At 38.7% G+C, this 27,750-nt stretch overlaps 1 protein-coding gene across 3 annotated transcripts in view; it reads right to left on the bottom strand.

Moving 5' to 3' along the window:
• The window catches only part of LOC103462074 (noelin-2-like), a 44,282-nt gene that overhangs the window by 8,918 nt on the left and 7,614 nt on the right, over nt 1-27,750 (bottom strand). The window contains exons 2-5 of one of the 3 annotated variants that reach the window (XM_008404592.2): nt 22,723-22,872; nt 17,711-17,866; nt 10,367-10,586; nt 8,461-8,567 (exon numbers count right to left, since the gene is read on the bottom strand). In XM_008404592.2, the coding sequence (XP_008402814.1) occupies nt 8,461-8,567; nt 10,367-10,586; nt 17,711-17,866; nt 22,723-22,872 (633 nt within the window). Of the gene's footprint in view, nt 1-8,460; nt 8,568-10,366; nt 10,587-17,710; nt 17,867-17,979; nt 18,105-18,893; nt 18,995-22,722; nt 22,873-27,750 lie in introns of those variants that run through there. The other 2 variants (XM_008404616.2, XM_008404608.2) reach the window with 2 other exon arrangements.

The raw sequence follows: 27,750 nt of genomic DNA on the forward strand, positions 1-27,750 counted from the left end.
CCTTTGCAAAGAAACTTTCCAAAGACATCTGATCTGTTTCTTACTCATTTTGCTGCTTGTGGCCTCAGTGTTGGCGCGCAAGTAACCGAGAGAATGTGGTTAAAGGATTTTCAAGATAAAAGATCCTCCAGACTCAAATAATACATAAAACGGAAATATTTTACCATTTCTTGCGCGGCCCGGTACCAATTGGTCCACGGACCGGTACCGGTCCACGGACCGTGGACCACTGAGTTAGACCACAGTGAAGTGCTGCATCAAGTGCCATTTAGAAAAAAAAACAGCTGCTGAAAATATGACACATAATCAGAAAATGTCCTATTTTAAGCAGATATTTACTATAGTGTTGACATTCCCGAAACACATCTTTGATGTTTCATTAAATTTATGAATCAGGCTAATTACGTATTAGAAACATCATTGCTTATTTTGAGACACACAGTGATGGGAGTGATTTTCACTTGAAGAGCAGCTTGTAAATCAGTTTCCCCTCAATGATACAAGAGAGCAGCAACTGGGGCTCAAGTAACTGGTTCACCTGGTCATGCCCACGCAAATAGCATTTTGTGAAAAACAGAAATATTTTTAAAGTCAGTTTCTAATTTGGTCCAATATAACAGCTCATTTCATTGTTGTTTAAATTTGGTAGTGTTAGGAATTTTACACGCTTGCAAAGGTTGGTGTGTCACTCTTTAATTGGATTGCCAAAGAGACTATTTGAAAGAGATTCTCTTCTGGGTTGCATCTTTTTCTGCATTCAAAACAGGCACTATACATTTGTGGAGTGCAACACCAGACATATCAGTATGCATGCTACACAATTCACACCAGATATGTGAGAAAATTAAACTGGCAGATGCAATAAACATGTTTGAAATAAATCCATTACCTCAACAGCTTTCATCAAGTTCGGCAGAAGTCTTGTCAGCAATCACCAATTCAATTCAGGTGTTGAAAATTGGGATACAAGGGTATTAAAGTCTAAATTCCACTACTATGTCCCCCAGTAAAACATAATGGATATTCTTGGCTGCAGAAGGTGATTTTGACACTCATTGAACAGCATTCTCTTCTAGAAAAAACAAAAAAAAAATCGTTGGTGCAGAGATTGCTAAACTTTAAAGGAAGGCTTCTGAAGGCTGATGGCAAAGGGTTGTGGGTGTAGGCACAGCGACAGACATGCAGACATATTTGATGGGTAGTTTAGTTTTTGGTGTGCATGTGATGCAACACAGGCTTTTGTGTTTTAAATGAACACCAGAATTCAGTACAATACTGCTCTCTATATTTATATCGACCTTTTGCACACATCACACTCTTCAGAACTCTGACCACTCTGCCATGACAGACCACAAAACAACCAATGAGCTATTAAAAAGCAGACATATGTAGCCAAATATCACTTTACTTGATTTCACTTTGAAAATGGCCATAAAGTTGCACAAACAGGCAAGAATGCAAACGAAACTTGTAATTTTATTTAGTTGTAATGGTGAAAGATCAGGTGGCGATGGACAGCAGCTGTCAATCACAAGAATGTCAAGTAAGAAGATTAACATTCATATGCTTTTTTAGTAAGTATGATTAGAAACATACCAGACATTGCATTATGAGGTTGATACACTTCAAACCATTAGTAACCATGGAGACAATGCCGCACCGTCATGTAGCCTGTCATGTATGAAAAAAACTGGTTATTATCTGGTCCTTTGTATGTTTTTTATGACAGTGATATAAATGATGTGGTCTGAATTCAGGCAAAGTTGGCAGTTTGATCAATACATCACGAGGGAGGTTTTCTAACCTAGTTATTTCTAACTTTTGTAAATATGAGGCACAACCAGGTGTACAACCAGCTTGACTCGAACAAGTCAAAGAAACGATACAGTGGCATCAATCATGGCTAAACTGGCATAAACAACTTGGGAGAACAGTTTCAATCTGTCCAATACACCCATCCCTCACTTCTAACATCCATCAATGATCAAGTTCCATAGTTGCAAATGGTCAATAGTGCCAATTCACAAGAAATATAATTATGCTAAGACAACTTGTATAATCTAATGTATGTCAGAAAATTACTACACCAATCCTGGAAATCCAATACAATCACAAATACAGTTTCAGATTCAGTTACATACATAACAGTTTAATCGTAAGGTAATGAACTTGAACTCCGTTTACAGTGTGGACTAGTAAAAACCTATCAGTTTAAGGAAGGCCTATCTGACTTACTTTTTGGGCAGACCTATGAAGACACTGTTGCAGTAATCAATTCGACTAATATCTCAGTCACTTAAACCTGTAGGAGTAGCATGAACAGCTGTGAAACTTCAAGCAGATGGCAAAATATCTTCTTGCATGCAGAGCATAAATGTAGGGGACCGTGAATATACCTTTTTACCAAATGTATCCAGATTGTCCGTTTCATCTAAGATGCAGTATATATTAAAATCACTACATCAGTGACAGTTGGTATTTACTGCCCACCTCACCTCTCTCAGCCTTCAATCTTTTTGATATTTTAAGGTTACCAGATGGAAAATGTAAAAAAAGCACTCTCAAAAGAATCAAACAAAATAAATACCATCTGTAAATGTCCATCGTTTTCTTCAGGATAGACTAGAATAAACCTTCATTAATCACAGTGGGGAAATTCACTTGTTAGAGCAGCACAATAATAAAATATACCCCAATGAATATAAAAATATATACATGTAAGCATCTGTACATTAATAAAGTATCTACAGATGAAATACAAGTTTAATTAAATAGAAACCTGGAAATCTCAACAGGCCTAAATGATTTAAATCATTAAGTCATAATGACCTTTCTCCTAATCATCTTTGATCTCATTAGTTTTTCATATTAATCTTTGATTGAATGTTTTCCTTAACCCTGCACTTCTGAGCAAACCTTTCCCAGCAAAGGTGCTTTTCCACTGGCAGGCAATTCAATATTTGGAAGCAATTCATTATTTGTCTACGTTCACTCTCTCCACTGTGATCACTAAAACTACAGACAAACTACCAAACTACTAGACAAACAGACTAATCAAACAGCAATAAATCAACGTCCAAACTTCTCCTTCAGTTTCCTGATTGGCCCTTTAGAAAATCAACTGGAGACAATCTGAGTGAAGTGGAGAAATCCCAGACTGTGCTGGAAGGCTGCAGCCAGGCTGCCTCTCCTCTCCTCTCCAGTGTGTTTGCCCTCTTCCTTCATCTCTGCTCCCATCAACAAAGACAACTTGACAGATCACGAAATGCCCACACTTTAGAATACGTGTCAAACTCAAGGCCAGCGGGCCACATGTGGCCCGCCATGTCATTTTATGTGGGGCCCCCCAGCGTTTTATAGGCCCATGATTGACTTAAAATAGGTTTTCAGCACGAATTGACTACAAACTACATCTCCCATAATRCATTCCGATTGTTACCAGCCAACATTACGGCTTCTCGCCACTAGAGAGCAGCAGAGTCACCTCAAGCTGCTTATTGATTTTACCAGCGAATAAAACTCAAGCGAACAAGCGAACATCAAAATGTCCAAGAAAAGAAAAATCGATTTACAAGCAAGACTGTGAATGAAGATGTGTTTGAGTTGGTATCAGGGCGGCAGGTCGCGCTAGACTTTTTTTGTTATCCGTTATCTTGACGACAACATAAAAAAATCGGTCATGTACCATTTTTATCCGTGAAATTACAATCATATTAACATCGGTTATTTAGCCGCATTTTATGCGGTTTAGTTAATATTCACCGTGAATCCAGATCCCATCACAAATTAAGCAGATAAATGCATCTACATTTTTCTCCGTAGTGACAAAAACCACTGACTGAGGCCTCAATAACTTATAATAAATTAAATTAAGCGACTTCACTTAAATTACCAGCACTTCACCCGCTGGGGTCTGAACGTACTGCCTCCTGGTTCCCATCTGCAGAAAAATCTGCGCTAATTCATCAGTCAGTTGGATCTGTCTGATCCAAACAGATCAATTGAACTCTGAGTGTTTTACACTGCGCGGTCCGGGCGTGCGCTTTTACCAGGATTTTATTTTATTTTATTTTTTTGCGTGGTTTCGCTTCTCCGAAATGGACAGATGTTACGACTGCAGCTCCTCCAGAGCGCCGCTCTCCTGGGTAACGTGCACCCAGAAGGCTCCATTTGTTAAATCCGCTGGATGAGTTACTCCCAGCAGTTTTTAATTCTTCACAGCGGCGTAGCCGCGTCCGCAGTGGTTGAGCAGCGGACTGCGCATGTTACAGTCTAATTAACTTATTCGTCGTCATTTATTTCCTCAAGACAAACTGCCGGATTAACACAGCATTGCATTCTCGTTAGTTTTCTCTGGTCTGTAATGGAGACTTGAATTTAACGCGCCATTTTAACCAAAGGTTTTGAATGCGCTTCCTAACTAGACGCTCCAAAGCGTCCTGTCCATAACTCTTCAACATGCTGTCAGCTCCCGGACAGAAAGACGCGTTTAGTTCAGAGTCCATGAGATGATATTCAGAAAGGATTTTTTTATTATTAATTGATTTTAGTTGCCTCTGAGATTAAATCTTTGCGTAGTCTATAATGTCTGCCCATGTGAACCAGTCAAGGGTGTTAATTAGAACCTGTCAAATGACGGACGGGTTTTAAATTTTCTGGTCGTTTAAAAAAAATAACCGGTCAAATACGGCAAATATTCGGTTAACGTGACCTCTGTGTCAGGGTGAAGAGGGGTCAGCTTTGCGCTCAAGAACAGGTAAACATCACCTAATTGTTTTGTTGTTATGTAAAATACATGTTGGTTGTGTAATAACAAAAAAAGTTTTTTGAATGAAGTTGAGTTAACATCAAAACTTGTTTTTATTTGTTTGCTTACCTTTAAACATTAAATATTGTAATTTTTAAACTGAGCAGGAATTTTACATCCATGCAAACTCAAATGTAATATTTAAAACTTCAATACATAAAATCAGTTATTTAACAATATGAGGTGTTTAATTTATTTTTAACATTGTATTTTCATACATTTATGCTAGGGATGCCCGAGTCTAGTTTTCCAGAGCTACCATTCTGCAACTTTAGATGTGTTCCTTCTCCAACATACCTGGATCATTTACTCATTATAAGCCTCTACAGAACTGAGTTGCTACTAATGAGGGAAGTCAACCTTTTATCTGGGGTGTTTTAGCAGGGATGCATCTAAAAGTTGCAGTCTGGAGGACTGAACCTGGGCACTCCTGATTTGTACCGTCAATGTTGAGGGTGGCCAATATGCTGAAGTGGCCCTCGGTGAAATTGAGTTTGACAGCCCTGCTTTAGAAGATGTTCTCAAATACTGCAACAGATGTTGGCCTGCCTCAGAGAGTGAGAGTAAATCATGCAAACACACACACACACACACACACACACACACACACACACACACACACACACACACACATTCATACTTTAAAGACCTAATAAAGATTTCATAAATGTCAAGCTGGGACCCTGTGCTGACACTGTAGTCATGGATACCAAAGAGTCTGTGAAATGGACATTTACTCATTTTGACTCATACATTGTGCATTTGTGCAAGTAAGTGTGTGCAGATAGTGGGTTGGCAAAGCTAAAAGGAGTCCTAACACTTCAGATATGCATCTGCTGGGAAAACAATAATATTTGGAAGAGAAAATGCAGCTATCATACTTCTGTCCAGGTACAGTATAACTTGTAACATCTTCCTCAACTTGATGACAACTGTTATCAAAGCTGCATTGTGTTTGTCACAAGCCACAAAGAGCATTTACATTATGTTTCCATTAGATTTGATTTTCTGAGAGCACAGAAAATGCAGGTGATGTGATTTTTGTAAATGTGCAGCTTAGAAACTGCTGTATGCTAGTCCGCTATTTTGCCATTCCAAATTATCAAATTATCCGTCTATGTGGCAACTGTTAAATAGATTATTGACTTTCAAAAAAGGGTATTGATTTCTAATTCAGCGAAAATTAATAAAGCTTCTGTTCTCAGGTAGATTTTCTACAAGCCAATCGGAGAAATCCAGCTCAATAGGAGAAAGCCCAGAGTGAGCAGTGAAGGGAGTCGAGTTGTGTAGAAAGGCAATGACCAGGATGCCTCACCAACAAAACCCTTCAACAATCCATGGTCTTGAAACATGCATATTCATACTCAACTGTGAAATTTAGATCATTCTATGGATTATTTCATGCTTTATCCGTCACATATTCATGATGTTGCCATTTGAAAAATACAGTCAATGACTGGAGAAAAAGTTTGGGAACCACTGCATTAGACCACGTTTAAAGGTGAACATAGAGATCAACACATAAAAACAGTCTTAAAGATAGAAAAAAAACAAAAAACTGTTAGCAGAAGCTGAGATCTTTTTATATTTTCATTGTGTTATATATAGAACACATACAAGCAGCAAATCCTGCATTTTTATAAGCTCTACTTGTTTTGTTTCCAGAATGCCACTCTGAATGGAGAACATACATTATACATCAATAACCATCAAGATGGAAGATGAGGAAAGAAGATCCAAACAGACGTCAGAAATGTGAAGGACCTTACACCAGTGAACTGGAGCTAAACGGGTCATGCAACTGGAATACTGATGCTTTGCATGGTTCCCTCCCATTACAGGGAAAGCTCACACAGCACGGGTCAGCGTGGCAATATAAATCACACCTGGCAACTGGGAGACAGTCGCCTTGACAACTAGCCAAATATGTGCTGCCTGAGCAGACTGTTGTGTTGTGTCTGTGTGTGCATACGGTAGACGTGAATGAAGCTTGTACAGAGTGAAAACAAAGTGCACAACAAAGTCATGATGAAAATAAGACAGAGAAAATACATTAAGAAGAATGTCGAGCTTTCCAACCACGTGACCATGGACAACATCATTTACTATGATGCTGGCTTCTACAGACTTCTTAAACCAGAACTAAAAATATTTTATCAAGATCATCCATTTTTATTAGTTTATGATGTTTTTTTTATATGGCTTGAGGAAAAAGAAGCCTCTAAGATTTCCTTTTTTTTTTCACAGTTCCTTTGTGTCCATAAAAACGTCAAGCGCATAAGGGGAACCCAGACATCCTGCTCACAATCCAACTCTGAGCAGGATGAACAGCTGAAGACAGATATTTACATATACTGTATAAAAAGCCACAACATTTTCCCCTCATTATCTGACATTAAATCCGACAAAAGCTTTGTTGTTTAAGGTTAGATAGAAATTATATATAGAAAAACTGTCTGTTCGCTAGTCTTCAGAGTAACAAGAGAACATTTTGTATAACTTTTTAAAAGTCCAATTCTCATATTCAAACATAAAAACATTTCCTTAATTGTTTAGCTGCTTTTAAATGGTATGAATTAACCTACCAGAAGCCTTACATAGCATGACATAATTATTTAGCCATTCCCAAACCGTTTAAAGGCAGACTGATCTTTACCTAAACGTCATACTTTACAGAACGTGATAAAAAATTTGCTGTTATTTTTCTAGAGTTTAACAAATACAAATATTTTTGCTCATCCTAACTGCTTGAAAAAATGATATATTTATTCTGATTTAAAGTTGGAATCTGTATCTATGTTTAGTGTATGTAAATATTTAGTTACAACTGTATACTTTATGGCAGGAACATTTACAATCATATCTGAAACCTCACATTTTTAGGATACACAGTCTAAATGCAGGAAGAGCAGAAACTGATTTTTCTTTTTCATCTCAGTTGTATCTTGGCCATGATAGACCAGAGTAGTCCCTGCCTTTCTGCAGACGACGGCCCAATCCATCACTCCTCCTATCATGAACAACACACCAGAAAGCTGAACTCCTGTGTTTGACCACCAACCTGGACAGGAGATTCAACCTTTTGACATCTGAGATTACTGCCTCAGTCGGGCTCTGACTCCCATCCTAACTCAACTCAAGATGTTAATCAAATCACGTCCCAATATTGACCACTTTTAAAAATAAAAGATGAGAATATGGAGTTTCGAAACAAAATAACCCATTGTCCACAACCACATCTTTAGATTCTGTCAATTACCAGCACAGAGGACTGGTTACAACTGGAAAGAGGCTCGACTTTGTGCCAAGAATGCAGTATTTACTTTCATTGTACAAGAACTAGCTAATCTAGAGCTCCCTGAACTAGTCAACCCCCAGTAAATGCATAGCCGTCCTAACTGGCATTACTCTCCTGGCAAATTAGAAAATTCAAGCCCTGGGAGTCAGTCCCAGCAACACATTTTCTTTGACGCAAAGTACCAAAGTATAGGGACCCTACAATGGTCAATGTTTTCCTTTTCTACATCCTCAAATTTCTTCATGCCAGTTAGCCTCTAAATTCTTTAAAAATGATTGTGTTTTTGTTTCTAAATCTTATTCAGTCCTTTTTGTAACAGTTGATCTTTGGACTTCATGCCTTGACCTTGACCTACCCTGCTGTCAGAGCTGGGAATCATGGCGTCAGTCATCCAGGAGCCAAAGCGGGACCCTGACGATTTCACAGTGATTGGGTTGCTAACTGCAGTCAGGCGACCACAACCTGAAAGATCCCAGAACATTTTTATGTTTTACAAAAAAGACAAATGAATGAAATGGAAGATCCCAGTTAATTCATAAGAAATCACCAACTGTTAATTTATCACCCTTTTTATAAAATCTTTCTCAAAAATAAATATTGTTTCCGAAGAATTTATATGTGCTTCTGATGTATAATTGTGCTGCAGTATTAATAAGCTAAACAAAACTGCAACCTTAAAGTGGCACCAAACTCTTATCTGAAATTTGTCCCAACTTTTTTTCTTCTCCAAACAGAATCCCTGAATAACTTGTGTTTGTCTTGACAAACTGTCTTTCAAAGGTCGTGATGTACTTTTAAAGGGGGCAGTATGATGTATTTTCCAGCACATAGTGTCTTAATAGCAGAATAAAGTAAATATGTTAACTTCAGATGTTATGAAAAAGATGTATATCCAATACAACTTAAAATAAATTTGACTTTCCAATGTAACATCTTGAAATTGGCCTCTTTGCCCATAAGAAGCTCCTGGTCTTTCTGAAACGTTGGTTTCAGTGCATCAAAGTTTTACCATTAACCCATATACAATGTTCATAGGAGCAATGCAATAAAAAGTAGTTAATATAACTACTTTACTACAGCTTTGTGAAACAGCAGATGCACAGTTTCACAAAGCTGTTTGCCAATTGCTGCTGCCGCTAGTCTGGAGGAGTTGAGTGGGGGAGGTTTGAAGAAAGACACAGGGAGTTTCTCTGTAAGGTGGAAGCTTGGCTTGGAGCATGTGCTTGGTAGAAACCATTTGGCACCACCAAATAGTTGCCCAGGGAGATTAAAGGATTTCTCAAAACATGCAAGAAAGTGTCAAAGCAAAACTCCACATATGTTTTTGAAACTCCACATATGTTAAGCTCAGAAACATCAATTGTACACAACACTCCCTATTTACAGTTACTGACTCTGAGGAGCTAAATATAAATGTATGCCACATCTTTAAAATAATGCATTGAAAAAGGAGAATATTCCTTCCACCTCACTTTGTGGTGGAGTTGGATAAAATTCCAATAACAAATGCAAAGAAATGAAAAGCATAAATACTTTTCGGCCCTGTACGACCTTGTGAGAGTTTCACTGCTTCAGGCTTTCAGAGCAGCTGTTTAACATCTTTTCAACACATTTATTTGAAGCTAACAGATCTTCATAACACACAGAGGGTAGAGACATACCTGGGCTCAGTGAATGCAGGACAATCTGAAAAACAGTTCACTGCTGCGAGTTGGAACTCTATATTTACTCTACAGCCTGAAGTGCAAGAAAGGGAAGGAGCACAAATCTCCAAATGTCAAACTGATCTTTTAAGACTACATCACATTTTGTTGCTAATTAATTTCTTTTTATTTAATGGTTCTGTCATTTCTTCTCTCTGAAGCAATGAGAAAGTTATGCTGCACCAAAAAAGGACCTCGCAGCACAGCTGTGATTTATGTTAGCTCTAAGATTAAACATGTTGGTCATTTCTGTGAGATGATCCATTTGTGGACATTTTTAAAAACTCCACTCTGAACTGATTTAATGATGGCTGAAATATGTTATTTTTTTATACCTTTATTTGTTCTTTTCACCACTTGGGTCATTTGTTAGAGTCAGCCTTTTATGCCTTTTCCATTTACTCTGTGTTGTGTTTTTAAATTAAATGTCACAAAATTCTCAGGCAATCAGTAAATGCATAGCCGTCCTAACTGGCATTACTCTCCTGCCAAATTAGAAAATTCAAGCCCTGGGAGTCAGCCCCAGCAACACATTTTCTTTGACCCTTTAACACGTACCCAGTTTGTTCATGCAGCTGTGCAGCCTGGTCTCCAGCAGCAACACCCTTTGCTGAAGTTCTTCATAGTCGTATGCTCCAACCTCCTCCTGAATGGCTGTCAGGATGATCGATAGGTTGAGCAGCTCCATTCGCAAGGTGGCCAGCATCTGCAAGTCCAATCTGTACTGCTCCACCACCGACAACAGGGGCCGCAGCTGAGACATCTGGCCCTTTAACTCCTGGTGGTGCACAAGAGATGGAAAATGGAGCAGGTTACAGGAACTGAGCAGCAGAGGGGCATATCTTAGCAACTGACCTGCAGAGTCCATGTCTGAAAGTGACAAAACAGGAAGTTGAAGGTGAAAAAAAGTGGGATTTGCAGTTATCAGCCAACATGCTCGTTATTTTTCCACCCCAAAGGCTGAGAAGCGTAAACAGTAAGAGGGTGTAGAGAACAGTGGATATCCAAGGCTCAGACATGTCCTGCAGGCATTTTCCTCTCGTCGCATCAAACCGAAATGTTCTGTGTTCTGTTCCTTTATATAAAGTCATATCTGCATCATCACTGTCCAGAAAACAGCAGCTTATCTTTTAGATGGTGTAAAAGAACCATGGCGTGATTAATTCCGGATTCTTCATGCAGAAGAAAGCTGAAAGTGAACCTACAGCTTTTAGATTGCAAAATGATTGATCTTTCCATGTAGCCAAAGTGTGACACACTGGTAAAGGCATTTTGCATCACTAAGGCACAAAGTCCAATAGTTCTATAAAAATTATATATATATATCCAAAAAAGCACAACAGCCCTTAAAACCCAATTAAAAACAGCCAAATTAGCAGCTGTTTCCATGCCTCTTCATTTTAATGTGATTGCACAGTGAAATGAAGTGTGGTTTTAGTTTCCTAATCACTGTCTCAGTTTAACACTCATCCGCTCACAGATTCGGATTATTATGTGGTCAGGATGTAAACAGTAATTAGCTGTCTGGCATTACCATCTTTTAAACTTCATCTTCCTAAAGAGAAAACCTACCGACTTAATACACATCCATTTGTTGAAGCTCAGTCCTGCCCAGATTCTCAGTGTCAGCTCCTCTTAATAGAGACATAGAGAATAATAACATATTTGATTGTTTGAATTATTTTATACTTCAAAGGCCCTGACCCAGAAATTGTTTGACACTAGCCTGGCCTTCGCCTTCCTGTGCAACTCCGCTCAAAATATCTCTCACTTACAGCAGATTCAACAGTTAGGAGTTTGTTTTTCATGGAGCAACGAGAACATTGTTTTATACTGGCAGCCCCCCGAAGAGTCAAAAGATGTTAGTTGTAAAAAAATTTAGTTTTAATGTGTATTTTGCCTGTGAATGTTTATTTTGCATAAACTTAAAGTAGCCAATAAATGGAAACATTATAAAATGATTACTTACATCTTTGTGTTTTAGCTCTTAAGATGGTGGTATGAGGATTTCAGTGCTACAATGAATGAATGAACTTTTGAAGGCTTTAAAGCTAAGAAAAATCATCAGTAAGTTTCATCTTTGTTTGGAGAAGCATGCTGCAGTTTCAATTACGATCAAACTTGAAATATAAGCTTCTAGTTTGTGTTTAATTTGTCTCTACATCCGACTCCAGAGGAGTCGGTGCCTCAGTGATGAACCTCATCACTAATCACAAAAATAAGCAGAAGTTCAGTTAGAAATTTTGTGACGCTTGGCTAAAACCTCTTTACTTTCACAAATGTGTTTACTTGAGCAAAATATTTTTCCCTATCTTCTGTTATTCATGACCTTATTTTACACACATTTAACTGCCAAGACACTGTGAGTCATGTTTTTTCTGCTTCCATGTTAAGACCTTTTAGCTCTCCTTGGAGATGAGCTAAAACTAAAAGAAAATGTGAGGATGGGAAAAAAAAATCACATTACCAAATGCAAAGCACCCCCAGAACATGCTGGAGGGAATACACGTTCCATCTGGCCCGGGAACACTTCAAAATCCCACAGAAGGAGATGGAAAATGTACCGGAAAAGAATATGCAGGGGCTGGACTAGTTTGCTCTGACCCAGATAAAAAGCATAAAGCTTTGTGTTTTAAATTTTATAACTCACAGCAGATAAATCAGGAACCAGAATGAAATCTGACTTTAGTCTACAAACAGCTTAATGAACATCAGTGTTGGTATAAATTATATATAGGAAGAAACTTTGTGTTACTGCAGAAGGATAAAGGGTTTTTATTGTGTGCTAGTAAGATTATGCAGATGCCTCTTTGTCTTTAAATTGCTGCACAACAGTTAGCTGTGTGAAGAAAGGATTCCGAGTTCATATTCAAAAGAAAATGGAGTTTAAAAGACGTTTCAGTGGGAAGATAAAGGCGTCATTATCCTGTCAGAATAGCAAAACTCCCACACAAACACAGCAACAAATCAAGGAAGGACATTTACCAGTCTATGTCCTGCCCTGCTGTTGTGGGAACAGTTATACTCACTTTTTCCCTCCACTCTATCAAGCTTATAATATTTTCAACACAATTTCTTTCATGTTATTCATTGCCTTCCAAATGCATGTCCCCCCCTCCTCCCCCCACCGTGAAGCTTTTGACTTTTTGTCACATTACTACCACAAACTACGTGAGTGAAGTTGCCCCCCACCCACCCCCTTTTCAAAACAGGCAAAATTGGTGTCAAATGTTTGTGCAGCAAAAATGTTGTTGTACCACTATTATTTTGAAGATATTAAGAAATGTTTCCAGAGGTTATGAAAGGTCAACCACACACCTTCCTCAAATCAGACAAAATTGGTGTCAGTCAACTCAACTATGTTTGTGCTGGTTTGTACTCCTTTGGCTTTGAAGATATTAATAAAGGTTTAAAGGTCAACCTCCCCCCCACACACACACACATTTACAAAATCAAAATGACCTTTAAAATGTTCATATCTTCAAAAACAAAGCAGCACAAACAAACATTTTGCTGCACAAACGTAGTTGATTGACAGCAATTTTGTCTGACTTGTGGAAGGTGCTGAGGGGGGCTGTTTGACCTTTCATGACCTCTAAAAATATTTCTTAATATCTTTAAAATGATAGTGGCACAAACGAAATTCTTTTGCTTCACAAACCAGCACAAATGTTTGACACCATTTTTGTGTGATTTGAAGGACCGGGGGGCCAAGTTCACTCATAGAGATGCCAAAACAAAGTAATGTGTGAAGTAACGGTGTGTTACAGACCCCCTGGCTTTTAGATTATGCTTGGCAAGAGATGAAAGGCAAACTGTATTAATGTGCAACTCTAGCACATTAATACAGTTTAAACAATCTGTTCTCAATGGAAGGATGGATTGCTCCGTCAAGTAACAATTCAAATATAGTAAAAACCCTTAATCTTATTTTTCATTCCATTTCTGCAGTCTATTTTCCTTCTGTTTATCGCTCTGACCTCCAGCTCTCCAATCACTTCCTCTGGTGTAGAAATACTGTTTAGTTATTGATAAACCTACTGTAGTCAGGCATAAATATTCAGGCGTTCTGCCACATGGTGCGAAGGCAAAAAGCTTATGACTGTGAACCCTCCTCACCCCCAGGAGCATCAAGCACATATGCATATGCACACAAACACACAGCACAACACGACATACTGCATAAAGTAACCAAGAACAGACCCCCTGGTTTTTAGATGTTGCTTGGCAAGAGATGAAAGGCAAATGGATTTAGGGGAAGGAAGCAATAAGCTATATTTGGGGAATTAAGGGCGAGTTGTGCGTCTGTGTGTGCTTTACTCCTGCTGTGGGGATTTAACTTTGTTCATATTATCACTATGTAGGTCTTGCCTCCTGCTTGGAGATAAAGTTTAAAGACCTGTGATGCAAATTATCACAATTCTGAGGATGAACATGCTCCAGTGTTGCAATAAGGATTATGGAAAGACAAACAATCGTTAAATAGGCTACATTATGTAAAATTGACTTTTTGAGTTTCACAACAAGTGATAATATTGTGCTCTCACCAAAAACACACCTAGAATCTTTCATGCATGTTTGAGAAATCCTTGAGTCTCCTGACTAAGTGTCTGTATTACAGAGCTCTCCTTCCCTGCGACTCCCCCACTCGGCTCCTTCAGACTAGCAGCAGAAGTGATTAGCAAACAAATTGAACATCTGCTGAGCTCATCACAAACTAATGTTATGTGAAACGCTGATAAAACTTTGTTAAATGCTTTAAATGGGGCCTACCTTCCTGGAAAATGTATTATAAATTACAATTTTGATTGCATGATATCAGTAACAGGTTTTTTGAGGAATTTCTGGAATATGAAATGATGAACACGTTTCATTTACAAAGATATTGCAAAAAAAAAAAAAAATGGCTCAGTATCCCAAAGATCTATCTGGACTTTTTGCAGACACACCATTGTTTGCAAGTTTTTCTTTACAGCAAAGCACCAACCAGGAAGATATTCCCTCCCTGATGAAGTCTGCATAGTTCAGAGTGAAATAATTGAAACACTGTTGTGTATTGTTTTGTAGATACTTGCTGTAATTTCTGACATATTTGTGATTAGTGTAAATTTGACTCAACTTTAAAAGTTTAGCTAATTGGAATGTTTTATGTTTTTGTAATAATGGAAATTATATTTTTGGTTTCTTCTTTAACATTATATGCATTATGTGACATAATGCATAGGAAATGAAATGGGCTGCATGATTTAGAGCTATTGGGGGCTGCTACTGCAGAACCACTATGCTACAGTACTATTACTCTTTATGCATTCTGTGAATACTCCCTCGGGATCCAATAGTCAATGAGAAGATACAGTCATTTCCCCTCCTATACCAGCAACTTCAGGCAATTGGCGTAAGGTGAGTGAATCTTCATCAGAGTAGACAGAGTGTCTTCAGTGTGTAGCATGAGATTAAGTAATCGTTATCTGCTGACCAAACCAAAAATAGTGGTGTCCTGTTTTTGCTAGAGATCAAATTGTGGATGATACAGCAGGTTGAAAGAAAAGTGATGCTGGAGCTTTGTATTCTAAAGCAAAACATGCAAAGCAGATATTCAGCAGGGATAAAAATAAAGTATTCAGAAATTATAAAATCACATGCATAGTCATACACTGATATGTAGATCAGTAAGCAACTTGTGGTTCTATGCTTTGCATATCAGCCTCTGTCAGGGGGAAGGTGGAATCAAACCCACAACACACAAATAGCAAGATGACTAATCTTCCCACTGAATCACCCACAATGTGTGGCATGAGGCCTGAATTTTTTGTACCTCTGGCAGATTTGGGTTTAATGTGAACTTTTAACTTTACCAGCATTCTTCTTATGAAGTCGTAACAATGCTTGTGAGAGACACATTCAGAGACCGGACGGGGCGGGAGCTAAAAATTAAGCTGATGGCAAGGAAGCCTTCCAACCTCAAAGACTAGAAGCTCATCATAAAAAAATTAAGTACAAGTTGAATTTGTATTGTTTTAGTTTATCTTGAGGCGTCCTTCTCTTGATTCCAATCAGAAAAAAATGTCTTGGTTGGATGAAAATTATTTTAAATCTAAATCTGCTAGTAAGTGCGAATAGTTTTGGGCTTAACTGTAAAACATGATCCATTGGTCCATTTATTCCTAGAGATCTGGTGCTCAGCACAAAGACAAGTAGTTGAGCTGGAAAAACTAGGTTTATTTCCGCATGCATTTTTTACATTGTTTGTTAGGTTTTTAGATACATAAAGTATTTATGGTTTGTGATGAAAAGAGCTGACATCACCAGGATGAAGTCTGTATAGCTGTTTTACAATGCCTGACTAGTTGTGTCCTCATTATCAGTATAAATAAATAAATATGAGTATAATCTGATAGAACTCAAATATGCTTTGCAGCCACCGGATATTTTATTTAAAATGCTGTTATTTGGTTTATTTTTGACAAATGACTGTTACATTTTTAAGGCTTCCTTTCCTTGAATATCATGTCTAAATCTTGAAATTCATCTGAATTAAACTGAAACAGCTTTAGCTCAGGTCAACATCTGTAGTTTTAAAATCAGATCAGAATGTCAGACGGCTGCTTCACAAAGCTATGACAGCGGACAGAGGTGGGATTTGTCAGATATCCTGACTTAATTAAGCCTCGACTCCGTCATACAAAAGCAACAACACATACATCACCATGGCGATTTATCCTACGCTGTTAGCCTGCTCCAGACCAGGCTAACAGCCAGGATTAGTTAATGTTGTCTTTTTTGTGCAGTCTGCATTCATGCCAATCAGACACCAAAGGGTTCTGTCTGTGATTTTGTTTTATTATGAGTCTGTTTTGTGCTTTTTTATTTTAACACATCACCCTGCATTAAAATGCCGCCGACTTGTTTTGGTATTCAGGAAGGTGCTTTTATTATTTTAACATTATAATGTCAGAAATTGCCATTATTAATTTAAAAATGACTCATATGAACCCTGTTACTGTTCGATTAGGTTTCTGAGCATATTCTAGTCTGAGAGAAAGGCCTTTAATAGACCACTGCAGTGATGAGTGGATTAGGGAAATGACTGATAGAAACAAAGATATTGTAATCAAGTCAAGCCTACTTGTAGCATACTTTACTGATTAATTAACTTAAAATCATTTTTACAATGCAGATTAACTTTAGTTTAGCATATAATTAAACAAATGCACAGTTTAAGTCACAATATTTAAAAAGTATTTATTTACATTATAAAAACATAACTTGACTGTTAAAATACATTTTATAAATTGTCTTGGTTACTGTTAAGCTGCTGTTGCACTAACAGTTAAAGAAATTGTCAAACAAAAGTATCACAACTCAAACAGGAACTGAACTATAGGTCAAACTAAAGGTGATGCATTCAGGGACCCAACATTTTATCAACATGCTTGCAGATACTGAAAATGTTGTATTTAATCTTGACCTGTCATTTTTACTCTGTAGAAATATCGATAAAACGTGGAATGTTTTTGATGGCACAGGCGTTTCCCAGTGATATCATTGCAGAAAATAACATAACTGAAATCAACGGGTCCAAATTAAGAAGTTGAACATATTTATATCAATAAAAGTAGGGTAAATATCAAGGGTAATCTTGCTAAATTGTAGTGATCATCATGTAAATATAAACAGCATTTATATTTAAGATTCCTTTCATAGAGGTTTTTATTTTTTCCATGACAAATGTTGTCTCCCTGATAAAAGAGAGAGCAGTCAGGACACTTGAGCTTGGCACGTGTAAAATCAATATTTTCACACCAAAAGTAGCGACTGCTTTACTTTGCATGTGCCTAAGAACCTGACTCTTTATATGCAGTGCTTGTCTACTACTTGCATGTTTGTGTGTCTTTTTAATACCTGGAGGGTCTTAGAAGTTAGAGTGCGGGGACTGGCCACATACGTGTGTAAGTGACCATCAACTCCCCTCAGCAGCGGCTCAGAGTCTCGAACATACTGAAGGTCTCTTGATGTTCGCAGGTCTACCACCTCCATGGACTGACTCACATTCTGTACCTGACAGAGAAAACATGAACAAATGACATGTTAATATAATAAAATCATTTTTTAGTTCCTGCGATATGATGCTGGAATTTTTTCATGGTTAGTTTAAGCTGATTAGTTGGCACCTTTGATGCAGTGAGCCAGAGTAGAACAAAAACGACAGGAATCCAGGTAAAAACCAACAACATAAAAGCTACAGGAATATGACGGGGAGAAAATGGGATTAGACTAAAGGAACCAGCAAGGAGGAACTGAGAATGAGCTGAACATGTACTGGGGAGGTTGATTACTGAACAAGAAACAGATGGCGGTTGCAGGTGAGAGGAGAGAGACAGTGGCATAACCTTGCAACGGAAGATTTGCTCCTCAAAATGCATGACCAATCATAACTTCATTTTCCTGTTTGACCAAGACTTGATTTTTATAATTTTGTAACTAAATGTATGCTATAACAAAATGTGACAGGCTTGTATACATTTTTTAGCCCCCAGAGCCAACACTTAAACCACCATGAGCTCTAAGCCTTTGTCATTCATAACAGCCCTTTTGATTTAATTTAAAAGGAAGTCTGTCAATGCTTACATTAACTTTAAGCTATAGTTTTTTCAACATTTCAATTTGTGAAACTGTGCTGAGATGTATTTTTATTTTTTTGCATTTGCCATTAAATCAGAAGGCACAGAAAAACCGACAGAAGATTTTAAGATCTCACACTGTTTTTAAACTCATAGCAGTTTACAGTTCAGAATTTGATATTTATATTGTGCCTTTCAGTAATTGGGTGATAAGGTAAGTTTCTGAAGGAGTGTGTCCTTAAATTCATTTTAACAGAGATCCTCATTAAGAGCGTGCTCCTCTCTCACAGAAACAAGCACTCCCACACTGCTGCTCATTAACAATCCTGAGATTCTAACAGATGCATCAAACCTCTTTTGATACTGAATGTTAAGGAAAAGGAAGAAAAAAAAACCACCATGAAATGACCCAGATTGTGAGTTGTGAATGCAGAAATGATCAACAAACAAACAAACAAACCCACCCACTCACTCATCTCCTCACTGCATCTGTGTGAGCCGCAGAGGCTGGAGAGGAGCAGACACACCACGGCATACAAACACACACGTAACTATCCCCACTCACAGCAGGATGTAGGTGTCACTTCCAGAGACATGCTGAGCTAATTAAGATTCATAAACACACACGCTTCCTGACAGGAACAGTGTTGGGAGAGGAGAAGGGAAGCTGTCTCTGATTGTGCTCATCCTCTGCCGGATCTCATTTCCCTCCCGTTCTGTGTGAAGACTGTGTGATACTCCAACACCGGCAGCAAATGAGGAAAAGCGCTGTAGTTGTTTTGCCATTAACATTGCTTTGGTTCACTTTTGCCGTAGGGAAAATGCAGCACTCCTAAATCCTGATGTTAGATCCTCACAGCGGTGAATGCAGGGAGCAACGTTTGCCGGGCCAACGATGTTTAATAATTCATTGTTCCCAGTCACAAATCATTTTTATTTCTCTCTTGGGGTGCATATTGATGGAAATATACATGGCCAGATTCACAGTCTTATGCATAGCTGCATGCACATTTACACACAAACCAGTGTTAGAATGCTCACTTTTTGTCCTAAAGTACTTAACAAATTGTTTATTTCTCGCCCATTGATCAGGGTTTAATTTAAATATTAAAATTTTCTGCAGGGTTTGGGGAATGACAGTCTTCAGAGAGATGAACAACTGATGTATAGTGCCTGAAAAAACAGCTCATGCTCATAATTGTTCACATTTTGTCATGATTCAACAAATATCCCTGCACTTTAATTACCTGTTTGACCAAGACATGATTTTTAAATCTTTTAATTATAGATTGTTACAGCCCCTGGCCTCTAGAGGTTGTGCAGGCTCTCTTGTTTACATAGGTTCAGCTGTGAGAGCACACCTTCCTGATTGGCTCCCTTGAGGCTGCAGAAGAGCAACAACACCATTGGACCAGCAGAGGATTGTCAAGTTAATCAGATGCTGATGAGGCTCACCTGCTTCCTATAAAAGCCTCCTGCAGCCATTTCTCCAGTGGGGCAGCTTGGAAGAATTTTATTCCATCCATCCATTTTCTATACACCTTTGTCTCTTAGTGGGGTCTGGAGGGTTGCTGGTGCCCATCTCCAGCTAACGTTCTGGGCGAGAGGCAGGGTCACCCTGGGTTATTTTGAGTTTACTTTAGACTTGTTTGAACATTTTGTTTAAATTGCACTTAAGATTATGTAGTTTGTTTTAGTCCTATTTTGAGTGTTAATTGGGTTAAATTGTATTGTCACAGGTCTGCATCTGTTTATCCAAGATGGAGGCCAGCTCTTTGTGGTTATGTCTGCAGTAGCTCAGGGCTTCTTCCCAGGTCTTATTTTGHWCRAWCAGWTAAAAMGGWGAAYMTTAAAAAGAAACGTAAACCTGTTTTATATGACAGAAAGTCAAGCAACTCCATGTAGGATATAATGTAAACAGCACAGTCAGAGATGCAATAAGTTTATAGCAGGTGTGTGAATGAACTAATTGTGTTGGGTTCTGCAGGGGAATGGATTGGTGTCTTCTCTACAGCTACATGGTGGCAAGTTGATGAGATCCAGCTGGTGCTTGTTGTCACCAATCACCGAGGGCCTTAAGTAGGAGGAGCTTTTCTGAGGCAAATGTCAGATGGTTCCAGCAGTGGTACAGTCTAGTCCTTAGGGCTGCCCTCCTAGAAATCAACTTGCTTCTGATTCCTCTCCTGTCTCGTCCTTCCTCATAAAACCATCTCTGACCACTAATGATGTGTAGATGAGGCGCCAACAAGAGTTTCGACTCGTAGCAAAACTGTATTGATACTGTGTCGATACTGTTACTGAATACTGACACCTGCTGGACGTTAAAAATTCCTATAAGCAACGTAGTTGGCAGACTGATTTGGTGACTTAGTCTTTACAATAAAATTTAAGTCATTGCATTTTATTGTTTATTTATTGTATTATTTCATATCTTAAGTTAAATTTTAAATATATTTGATATTCTTAGATACTGTCGATAAATAATGTGAATATGTACCATAAAGTGAAAATTTAAGTGAACGTGTTTGGAATGAGGATTCTTGTGGACAGGGTTTTTTTTCCCACAAAAAAAAAAAAAAGTTTTTGCAACGTTTTGAAATTTAGTCTTATGGTTTTTTTGACACAACTTCTCCTGCTGTAGAAAACACCCTGCCATACAGCACAGATGAGGCTGGAGTGTAAAGGTATTGCAACGACAACCGGTTAGGATAAATTGCTTGTGGGCTCAATGTTGGCGCGCAAGTAACCAGACTTCCAATGATTCACTTTCTGCTAAAGAGCCCCCTGGTGGTTGAAGAAAAATCCACATATAAACGGCTTGTAGTCCGGAAAATATGGTATATGAAAAAAAAATCTGAATACTCTCTGGTATTGTTCAGGGGGTCGGACCAAATGTGGAGGCGGGCCGGATCTGGCCCGCGGGCCATAGTTTGGGGACCACTACCCTAGACCTTGGGGTTGTAACATAGATATAATATAAATATAGAAAATTTGACAGGTTTTATATACATTTGTTTTTAGCCCCCAAAGCCAACACTTTGTTGAACCATCATGCTGCAGCACAGCTGCAAGCCTGTTTTGATTCTCTAAAGATTGAAATTTTGACCTGGCATTCCTCAAAATAAGTCAAATTCGGTCATACTGAATGGAAAGTGTCTACAAAAACAATATTTAAATTTTGTGACAGATTCTTAACTGAGTTTAGGTCTGAACATGAACATGCTTTAAGGAAAACCATTCTAATGTAGGATCTGGTTGCATGTCTGAGTCATTTTTCTGGTGGAGGGTTAAACTCCATCCCACTCGGAAGGTTTTTTCAGGCCATAATGACTACTGTTAAATCTGGAGGAAAAATGGGGTCTGAGAACAACCTCCCACTGATAAAATATGGGGCTATCAGTGTCATGTGCTGTTTTACTGCAAAAGGAACTGAAGCACTTAATGAAATAGATGGCACGATGAAGGAAAAGACATTACGTAGAAATATCGAAGCAACATCTAAAGACATCAGCCAGGACGTTAAACTTTTAAATGATCTTCCAAATAGACAATTACTCTAAGTTTACAGTGGAAATTTCAAAGTGGTTAAAAGACAACAAAGTCAGTGATTTGGTGTGGCCATTACAAAGTCCTGATCTCAATCTTCCTTAGAATTTTTGAGCAGATCTGAAAAGGCGTGTTGGAGCGAATCAGCCAACATACCTGGCTCAGCTGCACCGGTTCTGTTAGGCAGAACGGGCCAGAATTCAAAACTACTGTGGAAGGAAACCAACAATGTTATGGTTGCTTAAACATTGTTTAAATTTAAACAGTCATACAGTTTAAAGCTCAATTATCTCTGATAATAAGGACATGCAGGTGAACTTCTGAATTCAAAATATGTTCTGTGTTTTCTGACAAACAAATTGAAATAATTTTGGTGTATGTAAGCTTCTGACTCAAGCTGTAGATAGATGGACATGCCCTGAGCTTCACACCGCTGAGGTGAACAAATGCTTTATTTTCCACATATTTACTAGGGTTGAATTTGAAGATCTGTTGCCTTGCTGAGTAACTGACGGCATCTAAAGGACTCAGACAATGATGATCTGTCAGCGATGCCTGTCAGTGTGTCTGCATGCTTCTGTTCATTTTTCCATATGTGTCAAAGCAAAGAAGCTGAAGGTGAATCTTTCATTTAAATGCAAGCCGCACCTGCACCGCACCTGCACCGCTCTGCAACGCTGACCGCCAGCTGAAGCTTGGATGAACTCCAGAATTAGACAAACACAAACATATACCCAAAGTGCTCACCTGTTCAGTCAGCAGGCGTAGCTGTTGGTTCCGGGGGTCTCGTTTGCACAGGTTTCGAGCTGGGGCGACTACCGTGCACACACACCGGCCGTCCGGATCTGAGGCTGTGCTGTACACTTGCCAGCCTTCCTCTGAGCCAGGGTACAATCCCTGCACAAACACACACACACACACGCACGCACACACACGCACACACAAACACACACACACAAGTTCAGTGTAAATGAAGTCACTGTGCATGTCAGCTGTGCTTTCAAGAGTGCAACAGATAAACCAAACAGACTAAAAGCCTTGGCTCTTATTTGTGAGCATGCAAAGGTTATTTTAGTTCAGTCTGATACATATTTCATATGTGTTCCGACCTTTTACTAATTTGAGTGTTTTAATTATTGAAATGTATCTAAAACTTCAGTAACCACTGGTTGACTTTAAAGCCTTTTCTTGTTTGCATTGTCAGCAACATTCATGATCATTTAAAAAGGGCGTGGTATGTCGAGCTTTTTCCTTTTGCCTGAAATCATCTGCTTGCAACTAATAGTCTGAAAAAGCTCAATTTGAGTTTGGGAGAAGATCTTGATTTGTCCCTCTATGACTGGTGTCAGAGGTTGTTCCACATGGCCAGCAGTTAGTCAGGCTCAATTCCAGTCAGAGCTGGACTCCACCGCTGTTGCCCTTTGTCACAGATTCTGTTCAGAATGTTTATCAACACAACTTTGAGGCGTAGTCAAGGTGACGAGCTGATCCGTTTTGGTGGCCTCAGAACAGCATCTCTGCTTTGTGGTCCTTTTAGCTTCATCAGGTTATGAACTCCAGCTTTGCTGAAGTGGCTTACAGCTAAGAGTGAAGCAGGAATGAAGGATGAGGATCAGTGCCTCCTAATCTGAGTGTCTCTGACCTCTAGAAGGACTCTTCATTGGAGAGTTCTCTCCTACCGTTTCAGATTTACCTGCTGCAACAACTATCTCACTTGCAACTCGTCAAGCAAGAGCTCCATCCCAGAGATGTCAGGCCCCCTTTTCCCAGAGCCTCGATCTGCAGTGATCTTGCCTTGTCTGTGTGGTGTATAATGTTGGCAATTTATTGTGAGTCGTTTCTTATTTCTAAGTGAATAACTAAGAGTGTTGTGTTCTCAGTGAAAGCCAATAGGGGTTCTTAAACCTTTTTCTCCTGTTTAGTGGACAGCCAGTTTTTGTGCTACACCGAAGCCAGAAATGATCCTTTGCTTTCTTGGGACGGGGTTGTAATGCCGATGCCGCTCTCTGTTGCCTCAGTTAGTTATACTCCTGTCCTTGACACACTTGGTCTGGTTGAATATATTTTTTGTTGGGTACCATAGCAACAGACAAGCACTTAGCAAAAATTTGTTTCTCACAAATGTATTTTTTGCTCTCCCTCTTCCTGCTGTGCACAATTAATCTTACACAAAATGTCATCAGGTTGGAGATGACCTAACTTTACTTTGTTGTAGTTATTGACTTTTGTAAGTTTCATGTGTATTTATAGGATCCTAAAGAGAATGCTATAAATATAAATCTTATATCATTATGCTAGTTCTTTGAAATTTTGAATCAATCACTTATTCTTATTCTTTAATGCCATGCCTTCTATAAAGCTCAATTTGCACAATTCTAATTACATTTTCAATATAGTAATGTTTTCTGAGCTTGTTTGTGTTGCATTTCTTAGGGTCAAGTAAATGTCTTTCTACAGATGAATCCACAAAGTTATCTTGCTTTTTACAGAGCCAGCAAATATTGGATTAAATCATCTATGATTCCAATTGGATGTAAATTTCCCTTTTTTTAGTGTATTTTTTAACCTTTTAGGTGCCACTGAAATGATGCTTACAGCTGAAACATGAGAGTGCCTGGGCTCCCTCTAATTAAGATTTCACCAGACTCTCAATTTGACCTACTTACTAACGTTTTAGAACAATGAAGAGGAACCGCTGAGCTCAATCTGATGTTCCCCAGCCTGTCACAGTGATTTGGCTGCAAAGCCTCTCTAAAAACACTGAAAAGAGAGTAGAGACACAGGAGGAAACTGGGGAAAATGGAAACCTGATATGGACATAAAGAAGCGCAGAGAGAAACTTCTGATCGGGCTTGATATGACAACCTGATGCTCTTATCACAGCGAGGTTTACAAAAGCAGGGGAGTATTTGTTCTGGAAGACATGAACTAGACAGGAATTTAAACACTGCTTGTGCTTGTTGCATGATAGAATTAAAGAGGAAATGACATAAGAGTGTCAACTTAGAGCAGGGGTCACCAAATCCAGTCCTCAAGGGCTACCATCCTGCAACTTTTAGATTCACCTCTGCTCCAAAATGTCTGAATTTCCTCACCAGCATTCATTCCTCTCTGCAATAGGCTGGAAATGAGCAGTTTATTTGATCCAGGTGTGTTTGAGCAGAGACACATCTAAAATTTGCAGGACTGTAGCCCTCAAGGACTGGAGTTGGTGAGCCCTGACTTAGAGAGTGCCTTATCCGGGTCAAAGCGGAAGTCCTGCCCCAAGTGGCGGAGTTTAAGTATTTCCAGGGGAACATTCCCCTGGAGGACCCAGGTGGCTGGGACGGATGGACGGATGGACGGATGGACGGATATACTGTACTGAAAGAACAAGATTGTAACATACAAACAGAAACAGAATTCCTTTAAGAAAGTTCAACAAAATAAATACAAATAATGTCAGTTATATATTAAAAGCAAAAGCAGCACAAATGGAAATGTTATCAGCTCAAACCAGTAAAAATGTAGCAGAGTTTATTGACACCATATTTGTTTGATTTTGTAGATGTGTGGGAAAGTTGGGGAGGCTAGTTGACCTTTCATGACCTCTGGAAGCATTTACTATCTTTAAAATGATAGTGGCACAAATAAAAAATGTTGCTGCACAAACATAGCACAAATGTTTGACACCAATTTTGTTAGATCTGAACAAAGTGGAGAGGCCAACTTCAGTCGTTCACTGGAGTACCTGCAGTCTTTTAAAGTGTGAATGAGACATTTTACGCCACGCCCCCTGCAGGTTGCTTTGCTATATGTACCTCGTTTCCATAGAGAGAAGGAACTGACCCTCAATCAGATGACGCCTTTCGGAAAATCTCTCTTGATACTGGCAGAGGTTGCTGAAGCACTTGTCCTTAAGTGCGCCGCACAAACGGACTTTCCCCAATACTGTGGGTACACTCCCGAGGAAAATCTAATTTCACCAGACACTTGGAAGAGGCTCTAATGCTGTAGGGCAATGTAAGGAGTCCTGTGTATTAATACATGGAAGAGCCAAACATTTTGACTTGTCTGCTTGTAACTTTGGCATAATTGAACTTGGACTGCAAAACTGCTTTGAGGAAAACCACTGGCGGATTCACAAAGCTGATTAGCCAGAAGTCATTACCTTGTTTAGCTGTTCCACAGCAAATACGTTGCTATGTTTTCTTCATAGCAAAGAAATCGTTACAGGCAACAGAGAAAAATGAACAGACAAAAAGAATAGAAAGAATAGAAACATATCTATGCATTACCAGGAAAGAATAAATGAATGTTTTTATGCTCCTAGACACTCAAAGTGCACAAAAAATAATAGTGACAATAGTGTTTGCTGCTCATCTGGTAGACTGAAGAATCATTCCAGGACCTGAACCTCTCTCTCACTGCTGCACTCTGTGCTCTCAGGTTCAACCAGCCATTTTCATTCTACAAACAGACTTTTGTACTGGTATAATTTGATTTACAAATCTTTGGCTTTCTACCAGGATATTTATCTTCCAAAATGTCACATAATCAAAGCATCTATTGTTCACAGTCCAGACCATTACTTTTAGTGTTCCCTCAGAATACACAGCTTGGCAAGAAGGATGTTGAATCCTATTCTGAACAGTCTGTGGGCTTCAGCGTCTGGTCATGGCAAAATGCGGGATTCTACGCTGTTCAATTCATGTATTGAAACATTTACCAACAATTGGATCTAAATCACCCATCTACGTGGATATTTTGCTTGCACAACTGATAAGCTTATTGAACAAAAAACGGGCCCCCAATCCGTCAAATTAGTTTTTTTATTCCACAATTATTTATGAAATTTCTTTTTCCAAAAAGTTGACATCTATGTGCACATTGACTGAACTGACTGACTGAACTGTATATTGAAGGACTAACTGGAATATGTATTTTTTTTTCTTGGAAAAGAAGTGGTTGTTGAAATGAGCCTTATGAAACCTACCCTTATTTTTCTGAATTTTTTTTTTTTCGAAGGGCGGACAATTTAAGTTTTTATTAATCTTCATGACGGTAATTAGTGTCACTTGAATTATTATTCTTTTGTGGGGAAAGAAAAATAAACTGGAGTTGTTGAATTTATTTGCTTATCATCCTCCTGTGTGGCCCTAGAACAAAAGTAACTTTACTACTGAGTTTATTGCTAATTAAACAAAGTAGTGGTTACACACACAATAAACTCTAAAGTGCAAATAAACAATGAGCAGCTAAAACAATTTGCTCACCAATCTTGCAAGACGGCAACGCAATAGCACAACATTGCACCGCCTCTAAACCCCTGACACTCTGCAACCAGAAGTAAAGAAAACTGAACAAGTTAATATTTATAGAAGAAGCAAAGCAATACCTGACAAGATGTGAGGTTTTCTCTTGATGAAGGTTACCATCACTTACAAACTAAGTCACAGCTCTTAGTTTACAGCACAGATAAAATGAAACTCATCATGATCAGACTTGATGAACCAGAGATGGTCTCCTACTTTCTCCATGRCTCCACTGGTGTCACAGTTTTCTTTTGGTTCATTGTGACCCCAGTGTTTAAACTCTACATCACTGTCATCAACCCAGAACCAGTAATGGAGGGAAGAGGTGTAGTGAAGGCAGAGCCATACGAAGTGACTGTTGGCTTTCTCARCCTSCAGTTCAGCAAAGGTCTGCATCTGTTTATCCAAGATGGAGGCCAGCTCTTTGTGGTTATGTCTGCAGTAGCTCAGGGCTTCTTCCCAGGTCTTATTTTGATCAATC

This window comes from Poecilia reticulata, linkage group LG1 (genome assembly GCF_000633615.1).
Source record: "Poecilia reticulata strain Guanapo linkage group LG1, Guppy_female_1.0+MT, whole genome shotgun sequence".
Classification (NCBI taxonomy): domain Eukaryota; kingdom Metazoa; phylum Chordata; class Actinopteri; order Cyprinodontiformes; family Poeciliidae; genus Poecilia; species Poecilia reticulata.